This window comes from Erinaceus europaeus, chromosome 8 (assembly GCF_950295315.1).
Source record: "Erinaceus europaeus chromosome 8, mEriEur2.1, whole genome shotgun sequence".
Lineage (NCBI taxonomy): Eukaryota > Metazoa > Chordata > Mammalia > Eulipotyphla > Erinaceidae > Erinaceus > Erinaceus europaeus.
The window spans coordinates 87,251,211-87,278,563 of record NC_080169.1 but is presented as its reverse complement, the minus strand read 5'-3'; the positions used below and the strand labels follow the sequence as shown (position 1 = coordinate 87,278,563).

The 27,353-nt window shown below is 38.7% G+C and overlaps 1 protein-coding gene across 3 annotated transcripts in view; it reads left to right on the top strand.

Annotated features, from left to right (window-relative positions):
* The first annotated feature begins 1,523 nt into the window (after positions 1–1,523).
* The window catches only part of CTTNBP2 (cortactin binding protein 2), a 186,161-nt gene continuing 160,331 nt past the window's right edge, over positions 1,524–27,353 (top strand). The window contains exons 1-2 of one of the 3 annotated variants that reach the window (XM_060196482.1): positions 1,524–1,717; positions 18,825–18,932. In XM_060196482.1, coding sequence (XP_060052465.1) covers positions 1,637–1,717; positions 18,825–18,932 — 189 coding nt within the window. In that variant the 5' untranslated portion in view covers positions 1,524–1,636. The remainder of the gene's footprint in view (positions 1,718–18,824; positions 18,933–27,353) is intronic. The other 2 variants (XM_060196481.1, XM_060196480.1) reach the window with 2 other exon arrangements.

The window sequence follows — 27,353 nt, the reverse complement described above, 5'->3', positions numbered from 1 at the left end:
GCCTTTCATCCATTTAACAAGGAGTTTAGTAAGTCTAATGTTGAGCAATGCCAAAGAGAATATTTGATAAGCAAAAGTAGTGTCATGAACAGCAGTGGAAACCACAGATGTGAGAATATCTAAGTAAAGTCCAAGAAAAAAAAAAAAAGAGCACATCTGTGTTTATTGAGAAAACTGGAGGTGATTTCTAAATCATTGACCTTAACCCCAGGGTTTCAGGTGAAAATTCTTTTTCGATGTAGACTTCATTGGGGATGGGCCTTTTAAAAACATACTAATTTATTGATCTGGTTGTGCTTTCAAAGTTTTTTCAGAAATTACTTTCTCAGCTCTGATTAATGTCACATTTAGATTCAGTTTTGAAAGTGAAGCAGTTAAATGACCAAAAATCTCTCATTATCTGTCAGCAAAGAGCAAGAGAGGGAGAGGGAGAGAGAAAGGACTTAGCATTTTGATCTCTAAACTTTCAGACTGCACATTCTACTCATTCATCCTGTAAGTTCTGGATTTGGTAGGGTTTGATTTTACATCTTCAAGGCACAGCTTGAATACTTGAATGCCACCATTTGATTCTGTGCTTTCAACATATTTTTGGGATCTGGTGATTTGGGAAGAAGGCCGATACCATATGGTCTTGACAAGGTGATAGATTTTCACATCATGGGAATTGGCAGGATAGGGTAGGAGCTGAATCAGATGTGGGAGGAGAAAAGAGTTTGGACCTCATTCATCTCATGAAATGTCTTCTGAGATCTATAATTCCCATACCATCGATGTTAAGTGTGTGTGTGTGTGTGTGTGTGTGTGTGTGTGCGCGCGCGCGCACACACACACACACACACACACGCACACACGGGTGCGCACACACATCTGTGTCTCCACGGGGATAATCCTTAACCTTTTAAATTCTCTTAAAACTAGACAGCTTCCTTTTTAAGAGCAATGGTAATTGCATTTCTTGGTCAGCACTTCAGATTGTATTTCAGACCTGGGGCCAAAGAACAAAAAAGGGCTGCTCAACTTTTCTTGAAAAAGAGAATGTATATATAGAAACATATGGGCAGAGTGGCTTAGTACAACCTAAGAAAAGGTTATGAGGACACATTTAACCTGGAGTTGATGTACCAAACAGAGGATAAATCAAAGTCAGATATAGACACCAGAAGGGTAATACGCCCTAGCAGAATTTTTGCAAAAACAGAAACAAAAGAGAAAAGGAAAAAAGGTTGGCTTATGTGATTATGGTGGGTTATAGAGGGCTGAAGTGAACTATTTTTTCCCCTAGATTTTACAAAGTCTTCAGATTCTGGAGCCTTGACATTTGATCTGTGCAGTGCACCCTCAGCTCCGTGGGGTGGCCTTGCGGAGGGAATCTCTTTTCTTCCACCTCCTGGGCACCGCTTCCTTGGCACCTCAACCTGCTCAGTCCTTGCTGCTAGTTGGACCGCTGGGCGGGGATCCGCGGCGGCGCCCCGGCGCTCTGCGGGTTAAAGCGGAGGGGGGCGGCGCAGAGGGGCGGAGGCCTGGTTGCGAGCGCGGCGTCTCCCACCAGCGCGGGTTAAGCACCGCCCGCGCCGAGAGGGCTGGACCCGAGCTGCGGCTCCGAGCTCGCATTCGGATCCGCTAGTGCAGGAAGATGGCGACAGACGGCGCGAGCTGCGAGCCCGATTTCTCGCGCTCCCCGGAGGACGCGGCGGGGGCCACGGCGGAGCCGGCGGTAACCGAGACCCCGGGTGGGCGCGGGGAGAGTGTAGACTCAGATTGGGGTCCCGGCTGCAAGAAGAAGAAAAAAAAATACCTGTGCCGCCGGGGTGTTCCGCATACCCGGGCTCCTCTGTGGTGCTTGTTCCCTTCTTGGGGTGTTCTTGCTTGGAGGACACCCTTAAGGCTGGATGCCGGATGGAGGGGGGCAAGGCTGGCGTCGGGCTGTGGAGCCCCCCTGTGTCAGCCCGGCTCAGAGGGGAGCACCCCGCGTCACCTGGTTCTTGGGGCTCTTTGCCGGCGTCCGCTGCGCTGGCTGCGCCCATTCCCTCGGGTGCAGTAGGTTTGGACCAGGGGCCAGGGCTGAGGTGCGCTTTCTGGTGAACTTGACCTCCCCCCGTCCCCTCTCGCTCCCCATTGTTCACTTCTGGCTGCGCAACGAGGTTGTGGACATTCGCAGTGGGGGGGGGGGGGTTTGCCTGCCTCTTCTCTGCGGACCCCGGGGAAGAAGCGAGGGAGGCGGGTGATTGAGGAGCAGGTGTGGAGATGCCCATTTTGTGTGTGTTCCTGCCAGAGGCTCCTTAGGAAAGGCCCAAATGCCCAGCTGTGGGCGCTACTGCTGCTGCCTCCCAGCTCTGGTGTTTTGGGTCCCCATCTGCCTGCCACCTCGTCACTCGATGAGTGATGGCTGTTGGAAGCGCCAGAGGTTGCCCTCCATTCCCGAGGCCATGCCCTGGCGAGGTGGAGGTCCCGCACCTGGTATCCACACATTGTTTTCTGTTGCGCTGGGGTCCAGGAGTGGACTAAGCTGCCTTCCATTGTCTTTGGTCTCGGCCACTTGAACTCCCTGAATATCCCGGTGCATGGAGATTTCACTGATTGTTTCCACTTGTGGGGCGATCTGGACCCACGTTTATTTCCTGGATGGAAACATTTGCACGGTTAGGGAAGCTGCCTTGCAGGAGCTGCAGCCCTCTGCAAAGAAAGGCAGCTTCTCCCACCCCTGGCGCGAGCCTACTGCTCCCTCGGGATTGCGGGAGGGATGGAGTGAAAGGAGCAGGACATCCCTCCTCCCTCACTTGACCAGGGCTGGCAGGGGCTGTGCAGGAGCAACGGAAGACAGATGCAGCCGTTAAGAGCCAGGGAAAAATGTTTTAATCTCCATTCTTCACTGTTTGGAGGCAGGGCTTTCAGGAGACAGAGCGGAGAGGGAGAGAGAGAAGATATGGAGGAAGCTACTAAAGTTGAGCTTTAGAAGAAAAACCAGGAGAGAGAAGGAAAGGAGGTAAAGGGCTGCCGATTTTTTTTTTTCTCACTGTAAAATTGACGTGTTTTTTTTTTTTCCTCCTTTAAATTAGAAACTTTTAGGAAAATACATCATTAATTCTTTGCAAGAAGAAAGATGAGCTTTCTTGAAATTTCGAATAAAACTTGCCCACCCGTCATACAGTGAACTCCCTATGAGGTATGAAGGCACTGCCTTTCAGGGAAGTTGAAATAACTGTGGTGCCTTCCTCTAAAGATTTGAAGGGAGGGGGTGAGTGAGATGAAGAAGAGCTGTGTATGTGTGTAGACTTAGAATGAGCTTCTTTCCACTGCTCTTTATTTTAATCACCTGAGAAAAACAAAAGCGAATACCTGATTTGTGGTATTTGACCTATAGTTTAATTCCCTTAGATAGTAAACAGAATATCTGACAGTAGGTAAATTTTTATGCTAAAACGAGCATTGTTTCCTTTGCACTATTTAAAATTTCCAAGAAATTTTTTTGCAAGTGGGAATTTGATCACTTCACCTTGGTTAATGGGAATCGGCTTCCATAACTCATGAAAGTGAACCTCCTTTATTTTTTCTATAGAGTCTGGCATATAAAAAGATGCAATGAGGATATTTAAGATAAATTTTAAACCTGACTTTTTAATAACAATTAGATTATTTTTATATAGTAAACTAGGCATTCTCACATAAGGTAGGCTTTTCTCATCATTTACCTAAAGGGTTTTTTTTTTTTTAAAGAAAAATTGGGTTGAGGAATTGTGACATTGTAAGTGTACTTACCTAATATTAAAAATCAAAGACATTTATATACACTTCTAGATTTTTGGCAACTGCTGGCATATACTTTTTTCCCCCTAATTTAGTTAGCAGTTTTTTTTTCATTAAAAAGATCTGCTTTCAGAATTGGTTTATGTATTATGGATATTTGGATGTACATTTGGCAGAAGTGAGCCAAATGAAGGCTCCAAAGCAGAGGGCTATTTTTGAAAGTGAGTGTTTTCACTAAGTTTTGACTATTTAGATTGTTGCTTAGAAACAAGTTTAATTTATAGTTTTCAGCTTAGTATGATGTTCAGTGAGTGTTTCAAATTTAGTTTGTGATCCTTATTCTTAGCAGTTTAAATCCTGAAAGCATTTCAAGTGTAAAGCTGGATAAGAAGAACTATAGTATTCAAAAGGATCATATTAATAGTCTTGCTGTGAACTGTGCTGAATACCTGGGTTATTTTCAATGCTTTAGCCAAATGTGTTGACTTTTATGGGCTATATTGTTGTTTCTGTTTTGAAAATAATAAGGGATGAGGCAGTATGGAAAACAATTTTTATTTGATTTGATTTGATTGTCACTGAAGGACATAGGAGGGAAGGGAAAATGGAGATCTTTTTGGAGCCATGCTTGGGAAGCCAATCAACAATCTTGTAATTCTGGACCTTCTTGGAGTAGCTAAAATGTAAAATGTAGATAGAAACTGTGATATCATGGCAACAATGACTGGAAAAACCTTGGAAAATGATTTTGTTAAAAATGGACAGCATTGGTGTTAAAAAAAAATTAACTAACGGCATCTCTTTTTTTTTTTTTTTTGTCTCCAGATGACAAAATTGAATGTACATGCAGTGAAAAAAGCCTTAGCCAACCTACCTGTCCTTTAATTAAAAAAAAAAAATCTACAAAATGGGAGTTATATGACAGTTACTGAATATTGAATGTTTTGCCTCATAATTTTAAAGTTGGAAATAATTTAGATTTAATACACATTACCACACCTCCCTAATTAAAGGCATCATGAGTAACATCTTTACAACACTGAGATAATACATTCTAATGGTAAAACCACACCAACAGGAGCAATTTTTTTTTTTCAGACACCTATCATGAGAAGTTGTTACCCATGTGTTGATAATTGTACTATAAACTATTAGCCCTCCAAATAAATGATAAAAAGAAACCACACCAACAAGTCAAGTTAGGGACTAAGAGACAGAAGAAACTTGCATTTGGACTCTGAGGAGGGATTTCATGAAGGAGATTTCTAGTGAAGGGTTTGGAAACATACCACACAGAAAGATGGCCTTTGACCTGGATCTTGAAATGCAAGAAGGGTATGGACAGGATGACTGCAGGAAACTGTGTTCAAGGAAACTGCTCTCAATTCCTTGAGAGGTAGCCTGTGACATCTCTGAGGGACTTTCAAAAGTGAAAATAAGAGATTTCACTTTCACTCTTCACAAGGTGCTTTAAAAATTAGCTTAGAACTTAAGGAAATAGATTTAAATATAATCCTAAAACTTAATATAACTGCTTTCAGTGTAATGATTTTGTTTGTTTTTTTTAAAGAAAGAACAAGTTATTTTTTTTCTGTTGGCACCCCCCCTGTTTTTTTTTTTTCTTCAAGCTATTGTTGGTATGACTGTTAAATCTGTTTCTCACAGGAACAGTTTTGTTGAGAGGAAAACATTTCTCCTGTCTCGGTGAATCCATGCCTAGGCTGGATTGTCAGCTGCTTTTATATCTTATATTCTGAGTAGCTTTTATGAAGTGAGAAAAATGTTTTGTAGACTTAGTACTTAGCCATTTGCAAATATCTGCTGTTGATCATGCAAACAACAAGGCTATGAGTGAGAGAATCTCCTTTCTTCAAAAACAGATGTTTGAGTTTTTGTTTGTGAAAAAAGCAAAGATTATTTATCACAAGGTCAAGCACATGGTACCTGTTTGACCACTATTTATTGAATGAAGAAAATGAATATTTGGGAATGGTTAGTAACATACTTGATTGAGTGCATATTACCATGTGATTGAGTGCATGTTACCGTGTTCAAGGATCCTGGTCCCCATCTGCAAGAATGGTGAAGCAGTGCTGCAGGTGTCTCTTTCTCTCTCTGTTTATTTCCTCCCTTCCTAAAGTCTCCACTCAATAAATAAATAAAATAATCTTTTAAAAATAGAAAATGAATACTCGCCAAGAATCTGTGTCTTAATACTTAATATTGATTAGCTAATTTGAAATATTAGTTTGTGTATTACCATATTGGAATGAAAATAATGGAGTGTGATTTGTAATAATTAACATAAAAAACATTTTAGATTTTATTTCAGAATATTGATCCTGATTCTTTTCATTTCCATTTTCAGAGTGCCCTTTGACAAGCTGTTTTTCTTAATGTTATTTAAGATACTTAGCAGATTAAAAAAATCTTAATTGAATTTCCAACACAGTTGTTTTTCACTTTAGATCATTTTGCTCTTCAGAAGAATGATTAAAGTTGAGAATGTGTTGGTGGAATGATAACTGCACTCCCATTTAGCCTAAAAGTTTCCAATAATAAGGTCAAGGCCAAATTACCCATTGGGATGTTGAAGGGATAATAAAAGGGGTCAAGAATAAAAGCAGGGAAGTTTAGAAACAGGGAAAGAGAATAAAAGAAAAGATTGGGCAGGAATAAAGTTAGAGAAGACTCTAGAAGAGTATACAAATGTTCAGAAATGTGGGAATAGAGGTCAACTTAATTTATGGCATAATTTTTAAGACATATTTTATATGAGAGAATATGTGTGTCAGGGGGGAGGGGAGAGGGAAAAGCCAGAGCATTGCTTTGATAATACACAGCATCAGGGATTGAACTGGCAAACGCTAGAAGAACAAGAGGGATTGAACTAGGAGCCTCAGACTTGAGTTCTGCAGCCTATCAGCTATTTCCTTTGCCATTAGAATTCAACTTTGTATGTGCTTAGGGAGAACAGACAGCCTCTCTCCCTTCCTCAAACACACACTTTGCCACCTAAACACATCTGAATATTTTAGGAGACTCTATTGGAATGATTCGGTTGTGTACATCTCTATTGGAATGCCTCTGGAAAACTTACATAAGGTGGAAAAGACAAATTGTCTTTTGTCTTTGATGACTAGTTAAAGAAGTGAACATTTATGAAAAGGATGTTATCTAATGAGTTCTAAAAAAATTAGTTCAATGTGTTATGACTAACATACAGAAATGACAAGCATATTATTAATACTCTGCATAGTAAGTCATTCATGTAGAAATTCTGATTTTAGAACAAAATTCTCACTAGGAATAAATTGTTAGTAAACAATCAACTATGTTGAGGGAAACTTTAAAAGTTATAATTTTTTAAATTTTATTGTTATAACAGTAGATAAGTATGACCAAGTTAATTATGCTGTGTGGAGTGGATAAGTTTATCCCCCCCCCCCCCCCAACCTGGGCTTCACACATTTGCAGGTTGGCCACTCTGTGCCATTTTTTTTTTCATTCAGATAGAGATAGAGGGTATAGGAAGACACCACAGCTCCAGAGCTTCCTTTGTAGACATAGCACCTCCCATGTGGTGACAGGGCTCAAATCTGGTTCATACACATGGCAATGCAGGTACCTCACTTACTGAGCCATCTCTCTGGCCTTGGGATGAATACTTTCATAAATGATTTATCTGGTTTCTCTAGTTCCTTGGAAAGGCAACAAAAATAATTCCAAAGACCTGAGTTCTTCTATAGGCAACTCTGCATCTGTAGGAAAATCATTTATTCATTCAGGTCTCAGACTCTTCACTTAAAAGTCAGCATGCTGACATTTACCACCTACAGATAATGGGGATGATATTCCTCAATGCATTATAAGTTTCTTTAAGGACAGTTACTGGATCTGGATGCCAGCTTGCATATGGAGATAATCTGTGTATAGAGCTGATGTAACATTGAAAAGCTGAGCTAGTATAGAAATAAACATTGATTTGAGATGTGGTCCTTTTTCCTTTTTTCCCACATAGGAAGTAGAAATTGAGAGGACATCTGAAGGGAGGAAAAGAGAGGTAGCTGCACTTAACTACCAGAGATAGCCACCCCTACCTGACCTCTTTCCTGATTTTCATTCCATTTCTCTCATTATTAAAAATTCATTGCATATAATAATTCCTTCCTGACACTTTGCTTGTCAGAAACTAATTTTTATCTCCTCCTAGAACACTTGGTGTTGGTTGGTTGTCTTTTATAAAAGATCCTAGGTCCTATGATTGTGTTGAAGTACATGACCATGGAAAAGTGATTCCATGATCTCAGCATTTTGCTTAATTTTTTTTCCAGAAAGATGCCTCACCTGGTAGAGAGTACATGCTACCTTGTATGGGGGTCTGGCTTGGAACCCAAGGTCAACACATGAGCGTTCCTGCAAGGGAGATGTTTCATAAACAGTTGTGCAGTGCTGTAGTTTCTCTGCCACCTAGAGCCTCTCCCTCTCCTTCCCTTTTCTTTGTCTACCCCCCCACACACACACACACACCGACACTTTTTGAGGAAAGAGAAAAAAATGCCCATTAGGAATAGTGGAGTTGTGTAGGCACAGATTCCCAGCTATAACCCTCGTGACAGATAAAGAAAAAAAAAAGCATTTATGTGCTTAGAGAGAATGAACCAAGAGCATCATTCTGGCATATGTGTTGCTTGAAACCCCTTTCATGCAAGTCCTGTATTTGTACATTGAACCAGTCCCTTGGATTGCCAGTCTATTATTTTATAGGCACACACTAAACTGTCTTGACTTAAATTACTTTAAATGGTTTTAGTGGGCTATTACATTATATCTAAGACTGGTTTATCTTCTATTTGTCATTTATACCCTTTATGTTTTCATAGTGAATGAAAAATGTTTTTTATGCCAAAAAATGGAGGGGGCAAAGATGGTAGGTAAATTGTAAACATGCCATACTTTTGCTGTACTGAAACATCTAGTAAGGGTGAGAAAATAGCAAAAATAAAAAAGCAAGACTAATATAAGACACTTAGCAATATGGCAAGGTATGATTAATTATCAAATAGAGAAACATAACAATATTTTAAGACTAATCTGAGAGGATGAGTGATTTCTGAAATTTGCAAATATGTGTGACAACAGAATTTGAGATATGTCCTGAAGATAAATTTTAGATGAATTATTGGAGAAAGACTGGAATAAGTACTGGCAAGAGTGTGGTTTAAAAAAATAAATAAAGGGGGGCCAACTGTTCCATCACTGGTAGGAATATAAATTGGTCCACCCTCTGTGAAAAACAAACTGGCAATTCCTCAAAATATTAAAACTGGACCTACCAGAGGATATGGTAATTCCTCTCAGAGATCTCTTCAAAGTACTCAAAAGCACCCATCTGAAGAGATCTATGCATGCCTATATTCATTGCAGCACTATTTATAATGTGGGTAGCATCCCAAATGTTTGACGACAGGTGAGTTGTTAAAGACATTATGGTACATAAATACACACAATAGAATAGTACTCAGATAAGTAATGACAACATATTCTTTTGTTACAATTTGGATGGAATTTGAAGACATCACATTGAGATAGAGCCAGAAGGAAACAGGAAAATAACACTTGACATGTCTCATAGGTCTTAGCAAACAACAAAATGGGAAATACTTTATTTAGCTTGATAACGTTCAGAAGCTAGAAGGACTTTAAAGGAGGGAAGCAGGAGAGAACTGAAAAAGGGTTTGGAGATTCAATCTACTGTAGTAGAAGAGGAGGTTAAGTTAGTGGAAGTTCTGACATATCATGAAATATGTGAAATTATACTATGACAACAGTGTTTAAATCAATTATTTCCCCAAATAAAGAGATCTATTAAGAAATATTTTTATACTTGAAATTTCAAGAGTAGTTTCATTACTTTTCCCAAATGTAAAGTCTTTCTTATTCATTCTTAAAGCACAAATCATTCTTACATAGACAGTGGTAGATGTATTATTAATTACTGGCACACAATGTTATGCTGGGAGGAAAATATAACTCTAACTTTTGAGCAAAGAGCTAAATTAGTTTTCCTCAAATATTACTCAAAGGCTTCAGAGAATGACCTAAATATCCTCAACTCAGTAATAAAGTTACTCTGATGGCATTTGAAATTAGGACATTTGGGGGCTAGATAAAATTTTAAAAGTCACTTACTAAACAATCTCATTTTTATTACTGACACACCAGAGATCCGAAGGAATGAAGAACACCCAGATGCCCCATTTCCAGGTGCCCCACCTCCCTCCTGTGTGATAACCTTAGTGATCAAGTATAGGCACAAGTCCAGGATTTTTAAAACTGGAGTAGATGCAGTTGGTGGTGAGCCAGGGAATGTATCTGGTCATTGAATTCATATCAGATATTTGTGAAGAACTGAAGGGGCTATCTTTGCCATTGGTGCTTACAACATCTCCTAAAAGCTTTTTGCTAATCCCAAATGTACTGACTCCATTAATTCTTAGAGGGTATTGGTAGAGGTTTTCTGCCCCATTCATTTCTAACTACATTTAAGTCCCCACAAAAATCTACATGTTTAGGGATGGGAGATAACTAACCCAATAGAACACATATTTCACCCTGCACTAGAACTCAGGTTTGAATCCTTGGCACCACATAAGGGTACTGTACATGCCAAGAGGTGTTCTGTGAGTGGTGCTCTGGTTCATCACCTCCTTTACATGTCTCTCTTACTCTTGGCCTAAAACTAAGAGGGAAAAAAAAGTCTACTAGAAGCAGTAGAATGACAAAAGATTTTAGGCATGTGGGAGGAGATTGGGGTTCATTGATGATCTATGTTCAATCCTGGAAATTTAAGATGAGTTATTTCAGCTAGTTTCTATTTTTGTCTTCTCCATGCTTCAATTAAGCCTGTTTGGTAAAATGCCTAAAAATTGCCTTCATAACTTATATTTTCCCCCTAAGTAATCTGGTACTGTTGAAGACAACTGTGTTGAACAATAAAAATTTAGGGTTGGTTTTCCTCTTTCTCACACACACACACAAACACACACACACTCTCTCCTCTCTCCCTCTCTCTCTCGAAAATATTATGTTTTTATTGATTTAATAATGATCAACAAGTCCCTTGGATAAGTGGGGTACAGTTCCACACAGTTCCCACCACCAGATTTCCATATTCCATCTCCTCCATTGGAAGTTTTCCTATTCTTTTTTAAAATATTTATTTATTTTCCCTTTTGTTGCCCTTGTTGTTTTTTATTGTTGTAGTTATTACTGTTGTTGTTGATGTTGTTGTTAGATAGGAAATAGAGAAATAGGAGGGGAAGACAGAGGGGGAGAGAAAGATAGACACCTGCAGACCTGCTTCACTGCCCATGAAGAGACTCCACTGCAAGTGGGGATTTAGGGGCTCGAACTGGGATCCTTACTCTGGCCCTTATACTTTGCACCATGTGCACCTAACCCGCTGCACTACTGCCTGACTCCTGGAAGCTTTCTTATTCTTCATCCCTCTGGGAGAGTATGGACCAAAGATCTTTATGGGGTGCAGAAGATGGAAGGTCTGACTTCTCCATTGAACATGGATACTGGCAGGTTGGTTCATTCTCCCAGCCTGCTTTTATCTTTCCCTAGTAGGGCAGGGCTCTGGAGAGATGGATTTCCAGGATGCATTGGTGAGGTCATCTACCCAGGGAAGTCAGGTTGACATCATGGTAGCATCAACAACTTGGTGGCTGAAAAGCATTAAGATATAAAGCAGAACAAATTGTTTAATAATTAGGAACCTAAAGATAAGAATATAACAGATGAAATTTAGGATCTCCATTCTGGAAAAAGCTAGGAGGTCTATGTTAGGTATATTCCAAGGGGCCTATGACTTTACTAATTTTTAACTGAGGCTGACAGCTAACATGCAGGTGGGGTAAAGATATTGTATGTGGAGATGGTGTCAGAGTTGGGAATAGGACTAGAAAGCTTAATCAGGGAAGAGAGTAGCTCCCAAATATGGGAAAAGTATATAAATACTATTAGCTGTAAGCCACATTGATCTGACCTAAGGACCATAGATGTTCATGTTGAGTATAGGACCTTGTGTAATTGTTGGTATGAGCTTACATTCCATGGTCACAGCTAGGAACATTCTAGGCTACACTCATTTCAGGACCAGTCTTCCTTGAGTGGCAGAGTAGGTTGACCCAGCCTCCCTTCGGAGAGTGGGGCAGTCCCTACCATTGTTGTTCCACATTGAGGGCAAGGTCCTGTAGAGGCCCAAAGAAGAATTTATGATGTTCTACTAATGGTTTCATGGTTGTATACTTACCTACAGTCATCAATTTGTCTACATAAAGTATGTATAATATTTTGTGTAAAATCATTTGCAGTTTGTAGAAATAAAACATTTATTTTGCTCTTAATCTAAGATACTTTTTCTGTAAGTGCCTACATATCATTATGTGGGTTAGGTCAGCAATGTCAGTTCTTATGAATCAGTGATAGTTTTACTGGGATTTTTACTTATGAATTCTTCCCTTACATGAAAAAATCAAAATATTTGATTTTATTTGTAAAATGTCTCTAGCATGTTTTCATATATTTTCCTTTATTCCGTTTTGCCAGGATAGGGGATGGAAGCACCAAGCATTGATGAATGACAAATTGAAAATATTATAGTACTTTTAAAAATATATTATAGTATTTTCAGTATCATTTTTTGAGAGAGAGAGAGTGAAAGAGACCACAACACCAGAACTTCCTTCAATTCAGTGGGGACTGACTTTGAAACTAGGTCCTGGCAAAGCAGCACACTATGCAAGTGAGCTGTAATATTTCACTAACTCAGTTTTTTTTATTATGGAAGGCCATTAAGTAGTGTTTTTAGAGAGGAAGGCTGGATCAAAGGTGTAGAGGAAAGGCAGGCAAATACGCAGTACATATTTAAAATAATGTGTTTGGGCCATGCATGTAGTTGAACACACACATTATCATGTTCAAGGACCTGGGTTAAGTCCCTGGACACCATCTGCAGGGAGAAAGCTTCACTAGTGGTGAGGCAGGGCTGCAAGTGTTTCCCATTCTGTCTTTTTCTCTCAGTTTCTCTGTCCTATCACATAGAAAGTGAAAAACAAAAACAAAAAAAAAGGTCTACCATGGGGCCTGTGCAGGCACTGAGCCCCACCCAGTGAGAACCCTATTGGCAAAATAAATGAATAGTTAATGATGATGCACTGTGAGTTCAAAAACCATCTGTATAATGCAGTTTATGGCTTAGCAAGAACTCTTGTAGCAGTATTTTTTTATCTTAATGAATTTCCTTTTTTATTGATGGTGATCTATTAAAAAAATATGTGTTGGTTATAGGTCACATGTTGTGATGTCAGTAATGATGGAACTGGGGCAAGCTCTCCTGACTCTAATGTGAATCAGATCTTGGCAATGTCGTTCATAATTTATTAGTTTTCAAAATGGAGTGCTTTGCTTATAAAGCTTCAAGGAAACAAGGGCAATAAAATATACAATTAATTTAAACCTTTAGAACAACCAGCAGCAGCATTAATAAAACACTAGCCTCTGAAGCAAATAAGAATGGAAGCTTATGCTCCCATCTCAGTGGGAAAAGCCAGGATTAAAAAGTCAATCATAATCAATAAATTGAGTTCATTGGATGTGGGCTGGTGAATTTTCAAAGAAATTGACTCTTAGCCAATATCCCAGTTTTCCCTGAATAAACATTTGGTTACTCTCAACTTTAATAATAATCACCTACCTTTACATAGTACTTATTTCATCTATATGTTCTTGTTTAATATTCACAAGAACTTCATAGGGTAGATGTTAGAATTTTTCTTATATAGATGAGAAATTGGATATTGTAAAAAGCTATCAGCATGCTTTCCTAAGTGAAGCTCTTCAATATTAGCAAGAATTTGTTAGGCCAGTTTACCACCCCACCTCAGACAATAATACATCAGCAACTCCAGGTCTGCAAGGCAGTAGTTTAGCTCAACAACTTCTCCAGGTGACTTTTATACATGTGTGAATTTGATAACAATTGGGTTATAAGATATTAAAGTGACAGCACTATAATGAAGGAGCAGAATTAGAGCCTTGATACAGTTGGCCCTTGGAGTTTGAAATGCCAATTCCAGAAGTCAAGCATCGGAGTATTACTTGAAGTGGGCATTTCACATCTGCAGCTCTACATCTGTGGACTTAGCCAACTATCATAATATTTTCTTGAATTCTTGAAACATGAATGTGGAACTCAATAGTAGGGGGGAAAAAGCATGTATCAGTGGACCCATGTGCTTCAAACCCTATTTCAAGGGCTAATTGTATATTGCAGTTTATTATTCATAGCAAACAACTAAGTTAAATTGTAAAATACAACTTTCATGAATTTTTCATCATTTTGACCTAGTATAGATATGAGGGAGAGTGGGGCTAGAACCAATTTTTCTTGCAGGGAAGGGCGATCCCTCCATATATAATAAGCAACTCTCTGGATCCTGCTTGGCTATCCTACAGTTCACTTCTGACCCTGTCTACCTAGAGGTAGCACTAGATCCCACTGGCTAAGGGTATTAAGATAGTCTTTTTACCAGACTCTTCCAGTCTCTCCACATGTTCACCAGTCTCCTGCCCTATTGGGTTTTTATGACAGCTTCATTATATAGGGCTAACTGATTGAATCATTGGGCATTGGAGGTGGAATCTATATTGAGTATGGGACTGAGAGTCCCAATTCTCTAATCACATGATTATTTCTCCTGACAGCTAGCTCCTTAGATTTGGTCCAGGAAGAAAGCCAAATATATATTTATTATAAATCATGTTATCAAAGTTTTCTGTTATCTTTTTATCTTTAGCCTCTTCTTTTCTTTCTTTTTTTATTTATAAAAAGGAAACGTTGACAAAACCATACGATAAGAGGGGTACAACTCCACACAATCCCCACCACCAGATCTCTGTATCTCATCCACTCCCCTGATAGTTTTCCTATTCTTTAACCTTCTGGGAGTATGGACCCAAGGTCATTGTGGGATACAGCAGGTGGAAGGTCTGGCTTCTGTAATTGCTTCCCCCGCTGAACATGGAGCTTGACAGGTTGATCCATGCCTCTCTCTTTCCCTAGTGGGATGGGGCTCTGGGGAAGCGGAGCTCCAGGACACATTGGTGGGGTTGTCTGTCCAGGGAAGTCTGGTTAGCATCATGGTAGCATCTGGAGCCTGGTGGCTGAAAAGATAGTTAACATAAAAAGCCAAACAAATTGTTGAACAGTCATGAACTTAAAGGCTAGAATAGTGTAGATGAAGAGTTGGGGGTTCTCCATTTTGTAGAAAGTTAGTGGGCATATTTTAGTTATATTCCAAAGGGCCTGTGGCTATACTTTTTTTTTCCCTGAGCCTGAAATCTGATATGCAGGTGGATCCAAGTTATAGTCTAGGGAGGTGATGTCATGGCTGGAAAAGGAACAGAAAGTTGGATCAGGGAAGAGAGTAGCTCCCTAATATGGGAAAGGGGTATAAACCTCTAGGGTGTGACTCAATTGCCTGCATGCTTCTCTCACTTTATACCAAATGATATTACATCCACCAATCCCAACCTAATAATCAACACAATGAGTACCACCTCAGCATGCTTCACTTCAGACAGTGTCCAGAGACATCAGGCATGGAATGTCTTCAGCCTCATTATTCGGGTGAGACCTTTCCTTTCATAGTATTCTGTAATTCCATTCCAGGCAGTTCACTTCCTAACAAAGTCCCAAAACCTAGATATAGACCAACTCCTGTGAGATAGAGCATATGTTCACATGTATCCATAAATTAGGGCAAAATAGATACCTGAAAGCAAAAGTACATAATAGTCTGCAGTGAGTCAGTATAAAGTTACTAATGAAATAGTATCTAGTTAGACTTAGATACCCTCCTCACCTACTTCCTTTTATAGTTCTCTCACTCACTCTAAAGCTAACCTTAGCAAAGGAAGGACTACAAAAGCTGAAAAAGGGCAAAAGACTGGCATACTTTAATGATGACTCTTGAGTCACTATCAGGCCACCCTATCAGCAGGGGCCCTATTCAGGGAGTCCTGAGATTCCTAAACAGACATGATGGGCCTAGACCTCGAATAAATCCCTCTCTCCATTGTTACTGGTCATCTCTATCAGGAACTACACAATAGACCCTTTTGTGGGCCCCCCTAGGAATTTGCCCTTGCCCTGGATTTGGATCAACAAAGGTAGAGAATGTACCATCCTCCAAAGGGAGGATGGACAACATACTCTATGCTATAGCTGAGGAAGATGGGATGCTATTGGGGCAGCTTGGAATGTTCCTATTCATGACCACAGAATGTGAGCTCAGATACAGGGATGCAGAGGTCACATAGGCTCCTAAACTGAATATAGGCCCCAGACCAAATTAAATCGATGAGGTTTACAGTCTTCTTTTCTTTTTAATCTATATTCTTATAAATTTGGTTTTTACATTTTATTAGTGATTTACAAGATTATGAGATAATAGGGGTATAGCTCCACACCATTTCTACCACTAATGTTCTGTGCCCTACTTCCCTAAGGAGAGCTACCATAATCTCAGAAGGTATCCCTTATTTTTCCAGATAGCTACTGTACTTAACAAATATACTGTACTTAACATAACTATAATAGTAAGATCCTCTTAAATATATATAGCTAGTTCTGGTCTCTCTCTCTTTGGACTATTGTTATTTCCTTCCAGTAAGTTTCTTTGGTACTAAAAAGTGACTGGTTCTGGTTATAGCTGTTTAAATACTCCTGGAATCATCTGTGGACTCTGCTATGTTTATTTTTGTATCATCAACAGACTAGTATGGGGTTAGATGGATAGTACTAAACTAGTTCTCATTAGCTGATTGGTAGAACGCACTATTTTCATCTTTAAAATATTATCACTGGACTGATGAAATGGTGCTAACAAGTCATCATACTCAGTTAATACTTGAACAATTTCCTGGTTGGGTAATTGGGACTCATTTATTTGACTTCTTTGAGTTGTGGTTTCTCAATTGAAAAGCAGAGATGATCCTATCTTACAGATTAGATTTGGTTCTTTGAGAATACTTGGGAAACCATTGGATGCAATGCTAATGTGAAGTAATGGTCTGGAATGTTCTGGGGAATGGTTTCTGAGGTTGGATGTTCTGGAACATTTGGGGATAAATGTGCAATTCTCTCCTCTGATGGTAACTAGATTTGTCAAATGACTGTCTCCACAGAGAACAGCAGCAAAAGGGCATATGATGCTGAGGGAGCTTAAATTATGACTCATCCATATCTACTGTGAATACATTAACAGTCTTTTAACTTTATCCGCAAGGTGATTTTTAGAAGACCTGCTTGTAAAAGTTAATGTGAAGAAAAAAAAATTCAATGTTAGACACAAAATAGAGGCAAAATAATTAGTCAGTATGGAAGTGGGTTTTATAATGTGAGCTTGGATGAAGTAACCAAGGAAGGAATGTAGGGGAGAAGATAGGGGACTGAGAGAATTATGGGTGCAAATTATGACCCCCCCAAGGTTCTAATACACATGTTTCCTGCTGTATTGGAGTCCCTAGAAGACTCACTTATTGCAATCTCACCTCCCTGCTATCATCTAAAATCACAGAAGCTGTTGAACAGAAAGAAAGCTTTTGTACAGAAAACAACCTATAAGTTAAGAAGCTAGTCTGGCCAGCACTGACTATAGAGAAAACTTAAGAAAGGGGTATCAAAGGAGAATCTGGATTTATACTGAGGAGAGATAATGCAGTAGCAGTTTATACATACTTAGGGATTTTCCAGGAGAAGCCATGCATGGCTTCATAATGTTAGGTACAAGTACTTGAGAACCATTCAGTGGCACTACATAATCCTGTTTTGTCCATATGGATAACATTCTTAGAGTCATGTTTTATGACTCCAGTGATAATATGCTAATAAAGTGATAGATCTAAATGGTTCCATTGTATATCTCTGCTGACCAGCAAGGGCTCTGGAATCTTTATCAGTACAAAGATATCTGTAAGGTCACATCATTAAAGTGATAAACCTCAGTCAATATTTTTATACCTTTATTCTAGAGTTTATCTCAGTTTTGTCAGTCAGGAAAGGGGTGTACATAGTTTTGATTCTTTGATTGAATTATCAAGGCTGATTGATAGAATGACTAACAGGGGCGTGCATAAGGAAGTAGTTGATAACTATATAGCAGAAGTTCTAGACTCTTCTGACCATCAAATTAGATGATTAAATGTGTGTGATAACCAGGACTTCTAAAAAGCCCATATGCCTGTACATTGTGCACAAGTGTGTGTGTGTGTGTGTGTGTGTGTGTGTGTGTGTGTGTGTACACACCAAGTAGAAAGCATTTTGTTCCAGAGGGGCAGCTGCTACTTGACTCAGCAAGTTACTGCTTTATGGGAATATGAATCTACAGTTACCCAGTCATCTGAATATTTGAAGGGAAGCCAATAATCTGGAATTGTTGGTGACATCTTCAGAGTTTTTAATAGCGGTTGAATTAAAATAAAATATTTTGGGTCTAAGGAACCCACATCTGCTGGCCAGATTTAACTATTGGCTGCCAGTTGGTGGCCTTTACTGCAGAGTGTTCTATAAACATGACCTGTTATTATTGGATGTCCTGGGTTTTATAACAACTTTCCAGGAGCCTTTACATTTGGGTCTCTTCTATGAAGACATTCCTGCTTTCCTTGTTACCCTTAAAACTCCTCCCCACCATACCCCGGCCTTTTTTTTTTTTTTTTTTTAACTCCAGGGACTTTAAATTTGTGTGGTGAAATATGAAGAAATTCTGAATCCAGGTGTGCAGGAAGACTGGGGAAATAAAGCTCCTCAAAAGGGAGAATTGGGAAATTGATATTAGTGGTTCTTGTCTCTCCTGAAAAATCAGGGCAGAGATTGCCTGCTATTGTATAAGACCACATTATCTCTTGGGTTTGTGGAGTAACAGGAATAAAAATGATCCATTGCATACCTTTTGAATGGATGTATTATTTCCATCTTTTTTCATTATTTTAAACTTGTTTTACAGAAAAAAGAGTTTGATGTGGACACCCTTAGTAAATCAGAACTCCGAATGCTCCTCAGTGTTATGGAAGGGGAACTGGAGGCCAGAGACCTTGTCATCGAAGCCCTGCGGGTAAGAACCTTCTAGAACCAAGTTCTATTGCTGTGCCATTTTCTTTCTTCAAAGGGAAAATGGCAGAATTTATTTTAAATTTTGGAGTTACCAAGATTTAACATCATGTTCTCCTCACCTCAAGTACCAACTTTTATTACACAGAGATAGGATAGTCACTGAAATCATGAAGCTAAACTGTTTAATATGAGAAACTCAAAATTAAACTATACTGATTCTGAAACCCTTTAATGTTTTACATGTTTATTTTTTTAGAGACAAATTTTAAAAAAATGGTAATTTGGTATTGTGTATGTATTGAATAAAGAAAAGATAAAAGGTTTACTTGTAAAAGGTATTTGCTGATAAGTTTTTTCTTCCTATATAAGTTGTAAATGACTTCTTATTTTCACAGACTCATGAGTTAGACTCTAAATGTTTATATGTACACATATATTTACATTTATTCAAATAATTTATCTGATCTTACAGTAATCTTTGAAATTTTTATAACTTGTGAATAATTACTTTCTAACATATTACTTAAATTTCTTAATAAGTAAACTGTTTTTAAGTTTAATATCTTACTAATGTACAGTTTTCTCATTGGTTTTTCTCAGTCTTGCACTTGTTTTGCTTTATGAGCCAAATTTTAGTTTTTTAAAAAGTTTTTTTTTTTTTTTAATTTTCGTACGAAAAAGAATCAGAAAAGCCAAAGTATCGGTTCTGGGTTTATTTTGGTACTTACAGTTGAACCCAAGTGTTCTGGACCTCAGTCATGCAAATCTCTTGAGCTACCCCCTACACATTTTTTTCTCTTTAATATTTTTTTTATTTCATTTTTTACTGAGTAGAGATGGCCATAAATCAAGAGGAAGGAGGAGTGATAGAGAGGGAGAGAGACAGAGAGACATCTGCAGCCCTGCTCCACCACTCGGACAGCTTTCCCCCTGCAGGTGGGGACCGGGGGCTCAAACCTAGGTCCCTGCATTATTTAATACTTTATGTGTGATCAGATGTTTTCTGGTTCTTGGTCATTTGAACATAAGGGATATATTTACTATATGGAATGCATGTAAATTTATTTTTTCTACTTTTTGAGGTAACCTTGGATTTTAAGATGTTAAATTTTTTTAGAAGTACAATTTCATCTCTTCAAAATGTTATTACACCACACTCACCCTCAAACTACCAGTAATCTCCCCACCAAATTCCACTGGACCTCTTTTACCCTTGTAGCTCAGTTCTTCCCTTAGCCCTTTCCAGTAGTTTCAGTTCCGCAGTCAATCCAAAAAGGTTTGTCTACATTCTTTTTTCATCAATATTTCCTCAGAATTTTTGTTTGAGAGTTTAATATGTGCAAATATACAGGATTTCAAAAATCACTACCCCATGGGAACTTAAAATGTTGAGGGAAGAGTAACAGGTGGCTTGTCAAATAGAAGGGATAAGGTGACTGTGCTGCGAACTTACAGTTAGTTATGTGGAGAAATGGTGAAGTTCCTGGACTTCAATACATTTTCACAAACTGAAGGTGGGGATAATGATTATTCCTCAGTGAGAAGAGATTGATTTCTCCAGAGAAATGCAAGTATAGTTATGTCATCTGTAAGCAAATATTGAATAGAAAGTGTTCGTTTTTGAATGACAACTTTACTAAAGAGATGTTTGCAGAGGGAAATGCAGATGTTTGGGTAGGAAATGCATTCATTTTAGTCCACATTTGAGACAATTGCACTTTTGGTCATTGTGTATTTTCTTTTTTTGGTTTTCAGAAAAAAAATTATTCAGGGGGTTAATGCTTTACAGTATAGTAATTGACATATGCATACAATTACATTATGTACCAGGCCCCCAAAGTTTTCTTCTTTTTCCTCCCTCCATCCTCAGAGTCTTTTGCTTTGATGCAATACACTGTGTCCTATACATGTTTCACTTTGTGCTCTCCAACATTTGTGGTTTCTGTCCTTTTATTTTTTTTCCTCCAGGGTTATTGTTGCAGCTTGGTGCTTGCACTACAAATCCACTGCTCCTGGAGGCTGTTTTTTTTCCCTTTTGTTGCCCTTGTTGTTTATTGTTGTCATTATTATTGCTGTTATTGCTGTCGTCATTGTTGGATAGGACAGAGAGAAATCAAGAGAGGACAGGAAGACAGAGGGGGAGAGAAAGACAGACACCTGCAGACCTGCTTCACCGCCCCCTCCCCCCCGGGCAGGTGAGGAGTCAGGGCTCCAACAGGGATTCTTAAGCCAGTTCTTGTGCTTTGTGCCATGTGTGCTTAACCTGTTGTGCTACTACCTGGCCCCCGTTTCTGTCCTTTTCAATGAATGACATTATCACAGGTGTCAAGTGGTATCATTTTTGTCTTTATTTGCATTTCTGTGATGATTCAGTGACTTTGAGCACCCTCTCATAGATCTGTTGGCATTCTGGATCTCTTCCACATTCTGGCCTCATTTTCTGATAGGGTTGCTTTTTTTAAATGTATTTTGGTTATTAGTCCTTTGAAGTTTGTTGTGTAAAGGTCTTCTCTATGCTGCAGGGTGTCTTTCTTTTTGGGTGATGGTAATATATTTTCTTTAATGAACTTTTCTGAAAGAAAAGCAGAGGCATTGTATCACAAGCATGTGTGATCCTCAGCCCAAGGAGGTGACAAGGGCACGGTCTTGTGTGAGGACAGTAGTATAGCCTATTGGGAGGAGATGGATATGAGGTTTCTGGTCAACCTTCTGTATTTCTATGTCCCTCTGTACTAACTTGTAGAAGGCATCAGTGCAGAAACAATTCCTAATGCTCACACGTTTTTCTTGTCAGACTGTGTATTTTTATGGAAAGTATTACTTTAGCAGCTACACTCATTGCTCTATTTCACTGCAATATTTTCAAACAGTAGAGGCAAAGACTTGTTAATCATTAGGGCTAGCCAAATTGAAGGTTTATTCACATGATCAAGGAATGTTGGAATTATACCAAGCTTGACATAGTATTATTATTCTGTGGTTTACATTCTTATCAGATCCAATGATTCATCTTCATAAAATATTTTGCCTACTCTTACTTTCCTAAAATGAAATATATGGATAAATGCATATATAAGTATATTATAATCAAAATTATTAATGCATTGGTATAATTGAGATAAAAGATAATCATAAAGTAACTATACAACCCTATATATTCCAATATGTAACTGCTCAGTTGTGAGTATAATAAAGACATAAGAGTGTACTTGACCAGGGGGGCTGGGCAGTAGCTCACTGGGTTAAGCACACATAGTACGAAGTGCAAGGACCCATGCAAGGATCCGGGTTCCAGCCCCAGGCTTGAAAATGGTGAAGCAGGTCTGCAGATGTCTTTTTCTCCCTTTCTCTATCTTCCTCGCCTCTCTCAATTACCTCTGTCCCATCCAGTAAAATGGAAAAAATGGCCTCCAGGAGCAGTGGATTCTTAGTGCAGGCAGTGAGTCCCAATGATAACCCTGGAGGAAAAAAAATAACATCAACATGAATGTAATTCTGATCCCAGAATTGTTGACTTAGAAGCATTGTGCAGATTTGTCATGGCTGAGGTGATTTTTCTGAAGTGGTGAATGAGAATGGAAGTTGGCAAAATTCCAATAAAAATGCATTTACATGGAAGTTGAATCATGGAAAATTCAGTATGATTAAAAACTTACAGGATCTTGTTTGTATGTAAAAATAAATTATTCTTTAGGCTGAAACTATATTACTAAAGTTTCCAATGAGAAAGACAGAGGGAAAGATACTTGAAATTTGTGGGGAACTTGAGATAGTTCCTGGATGTGCAACAAACCCTTAGTTCTGCCCCCAAAATGCCAATCACATTGCAGAATATAAATGTTTTACTTGCCCTCCCTCCAAAATCTGGGAGTACTAGCCCCTTGAAGAACAACTGAATATAAATACACTTCTTTGTTTATAGGTTTAAGTCCAAATAAACTAAAAGGAAGCCCAACATAGTTGTGATTTATTTCTGGTTTCAAATGTGACATCTATGGACTTGATATATTTGTAAGTTAGTAAAGACTCTCATGAGTCATTAAGTATTAAAATGAGTACTTATGTAGTTAAATTATTGTGTTTTTAAGAATAAAGGATATTGATATTTCTATATACTAACAGATGTTAAATTATCCACTATTGTTCACCAATTGATTATATCATCGGGGTCATTCGTAGAGATTAGTCAGACTAGTGATATATTTACTTAGCTTCAGATGTATCATTTACTTGCTCTTTCACTTAATAAAGTATAATTTACTGGCTAATATCCCCAAAAGAAATTGCAAAGGAGACATTTTGTAAAACTTATACTCCTAAAAAATTTATTTATTGATTTAATAATGTTTGACAAAACCATAGGATAAGAGGGGGTATGATTCCACACAATTCTCACCACCAGAGTTCTGCATCCCCTCCCTTCCATTGGAAGCTTTCCTATTCTTCATTCTCTGGGAGCATGGACCCAGGATCATTATGGGGTGCAGAAGGTGGAAGGTCTGGCTTCTGTAATTACTTCTCTGCTGGATATGGGTGTTGGCAGGCTTATCCGTACTCCCAGTCTGTTTCTCTCTTTCCCAAGTGGGGCAGGGTTCTGGAGAGGTGGGTTTCCAGGACAAATTGATGAGGTTGCCGGTCCAAAAAAGTCAGGTTGGCATCATGATAGCATCTGTAACTTGGTGGTTGAAATACATTAAGATATAAAGCAGGAAAAAATGTTTAATAATCAGGAACCTAAAGGTAAGAATATAGCAGATGGTAGTCAGGTGGTAGTGCAGCAGGTTAAGCGTACCTGGTGTGAAGTGCAAGGACCAGCATAAGGATCCCAGTTTGAGCCACTGGCTCCCACCTGTAGGGGAGTCACTTCACAGGCAGTGAAGCAGGTCTGCAGGTGTCTTTCTCTCCCCCTCTGCCTTCCCCTCCTCTCTCCATTTCTTTCTGTCCTATGTAATAATGACATCATTAACAACAACAGTAATAACTACAACAATAAAAAAAAAAAAAACAAGAGTGGGGAGTAGGGCAGTAGCGCAACGGGTTAAGCGCAAGGAGTGGCATAAGGAACCCGGTTTGAGCCCCCGGCTCCCTACCAGAGGGGAGTCACTTCACAGGCGGTGAAGCAGGTCTGCAGGTGTCTGTCTTTCTCTCCCCTTCTCTGTCTTCCCCTCCTCCATTTCTCTCTGTCCTATCCAACAATGACGGCATCAATAACAACAATAATAATGACTACAACAGTAAAACAACAAGGGCAACTGAAGGAGATAAATTTTTTTCAAAAAGGGCAACAAAAGGGAAATAAATAAATAAATAAATAAAAGAATATAGCAAATGAGATTTGAGATTTTCATTTTGGATAAAGCTAGGAAGTCTATTTTAGCTGTATTCCAATGGGCCCATGACTTTAATTTTTGCCTGAGCCTGACAGCTAACTTGCAGGTGTGCTAAAGGTATTGTCTGGAGAGATGGTGTCAGAGTTGGAAACAGGAATAGAAAGCTGAATCAGGGAAGAAAATAGCTCCCAAATATGGGTAAAGTATATAAACCGTTATCTGTAAACCCCATCAATCTGATCTGGGGCTCATATTCAGCATAGTATCCTATGTAACCTCTGCATCCCAATATGCCTGAGCTTGCTTTCCATGGTCAAAACTAGGAACATTCTAGGCTGCACTCACTTCAGGACCAGTCTTCCTTGAGTGGCAGATTATATTGACCCAGCCTCCCTTTGAAGAGTGAGGCAGTCCCTACCATTGTTGTTCCACATTAAGGGCAAGGTCCTCCAGAGGCCCACAGGAGGGTGTAGAACTTATTCTTAACTTAAAGTTAAAATCTATTCAACCAGAAGACAGTATGCTGCTATTCAACTGGGATAAAAGTATATTTTTGGTTTAAAAAAAGTCAGAATTAATATTTTTATTAATTCAGTAAACATGCCAACTTAATTATTGTGATTTTTTTTTTTTAGGTATAATGTCTTAAAGATAGGGTAGAAAGTGTTTGTTTTGTTTTGTTTTTTATAGAAAGTGTTCTTGATGTAATTTTAAGGCTGGTTTTCTTAGCGTCAGCACGTTTAATATAGAGAGCTGCATTGTTGTAGAGGTAGATAGTATAATGGTTATGCAAAGAGATTCTCATGCCTGAGGCTCCAAAGTCCCAGGTTCAATTCCCTGCAACACCAGAGCTGATCAGTGCCCTGGTTAAAAAAAAAATGCTTAGAGAGCTGAATAGTTGTTACCTTGTGCATTATATGATGCTCAGCAGCATCCCTGGCATATGTCTACTCAATAGATGCCAAAATCACCTCCCAGCTGTGACAGCCCCAGAGTTCTCTTTACAGGGTGTATAGAATTATTCCCACTTGAGAAACACTACTGTAAATACGGGTCAAGGAAATAAATGCCACTTTGAAAGTGGTATTTACTAAAGTAAAAGTGAGACTTAATAATTAAAATGCATTTCAAAATATACTGATTTGGGGGGTTGGGGAGATAACGTAGTGATTATGCAAAAGGCTTTCATGTCTCAAGCTCTAAGGTCTCATGTTCTGTCTCTAGCACCACCATAACCCCAAGCTAAGTAGTATTCTGGTGTCTTTGTCTCTTTCTGTGTATCTTTCTCTCATAAAAATGAGTGTAATTATTTACAAAACAAAATATTTAAAAAGACACAATGGTTTTTTTATGATATTTTCTCTCAAAGTTAAAGCTAAATCTGAAAATATCCATTTTAAGAAATTCCATAACTTGGGGCCGGGAGGTAGCTCAGCAGGTTAAGTGCACATGGCATGAAACGCAAGGACTGGCATAAGGATCCTGATTCGAGCCTCTGGCTCCCCATCTGTAGTGGTGAAATGGTGAAGCAGGTCTGCAGGTGTCTTTCTCTCCCCCCTCTGTCTTCCCCTCCTCTCTTGATTTCTCTCTGTTCTATCCTAATGACAATGATAATAACAACAAGGATAGGCAACAAGAAGGGAAAAAATAGCCTCCTGGAGGAGTGGATTCGTAGTGTAGGCACTGAGCCCCAGTGATAACTCTGGGTCCATGCTCCCAGAGGGTTAAAGAGTAGGAAAGCTATCAGGGGAGGGAATTGTGTGGAATTGTACCCCTCTTATCTTATGGTCTTGTCAGTGTTTCCATTTTATAAATAAAAATAAAAAAAAGAAATTCTGTGACTCTTTCAAAGCATGCCATGTGTTACCTTCTTCTTCTTCTAGCGTTTGCCATGTGTTACCTAAGATTGTATTAAAACATCTCAGGGTCTCAGGCAGGACTCAAAATGCTTTATTCTCCATGTTAAAACATTTATGGTTACATGACTCAGTCCATAAAACCAAGGTAGTCAATTTGAGTAAAATAAAGGCATTAAATAGAATAATGTATCAACTTTTGTTCTATAAATAGCTAGTGGTATACTGTAGGGTACTAATACATCTTGTCTGCTGAGTAATGAGAAAAATCTGTTTTCAGCTAAATAAAACATGCAGCTTTTTGTATTTCAAAATGCTGTGATTGCAGGCAATTGATTGACCAGTTTGTACCTTTTTGTGTGCTATTCATTTGAATTAATGAATGAATTTGCTGAGCAGAGCTGAATTCATGAAAACATGAACTATTTAACTTCCTTCCCTGTCTGCTGAAATAATGTCTTTGTTCCACGTTTAGAAAAAGGCAGAAGACAGTTGACCAGATGTATTGTTCCTGCAAACAAAATCAGTTTTCATAAAATACAAGTACCTGGTGATATATAAATAAGAATATATGCTGTGCAGTAGGACAAACACATGAATTTCGTTTCTTAAGTTCTGAGACACTTTATTTTCCCTAACGAACAAATGTTCACTTCACTTAATGGAGACTAAAAAAGTTAGAATGCTAGCAAAAGTATGCTTTTTATAAGTGAGTAAACGAAAGCCATGATGCCTTGAAACCAGTGTTTAATCATTACCATTTGCAACCCATTTGATAAGCAATTGAAGCCACTTAAGCAACATTTTCTTGCTGATTATTATCAAGTTACTAGAATATGTGTGAGGAGAAAGGCTTTTCCAGCTTAATAATAGACCATTTAATCCCCACTAGCAGTGGAATAGATTCAAGGTAACAAAGGGATAAAGCCAAGGACGTATTTTTCTTACTTTGAAGGTTATAATAATATGAGGACTCGGTTCAAGCAGCAATTCCTTTTTAGAATTAATTCCTTGTGATCTGAAAATGTAGAGTGATCAGTTGTGGTGTAGTGATAACAATTTAACCACTTCATCTTAACACTTGATAGCTTAATTAAAAGTCATGGGTTCTTCTAGGAATGTTCTTGGTAACATTTATGGTTAATTTATTTTTTATTTTATTTAATTAATTTTAATATTACAAAATTACATGTCAACAGGGGTATAATTCTACACCTTTCCTACCTCCAGGTTCTG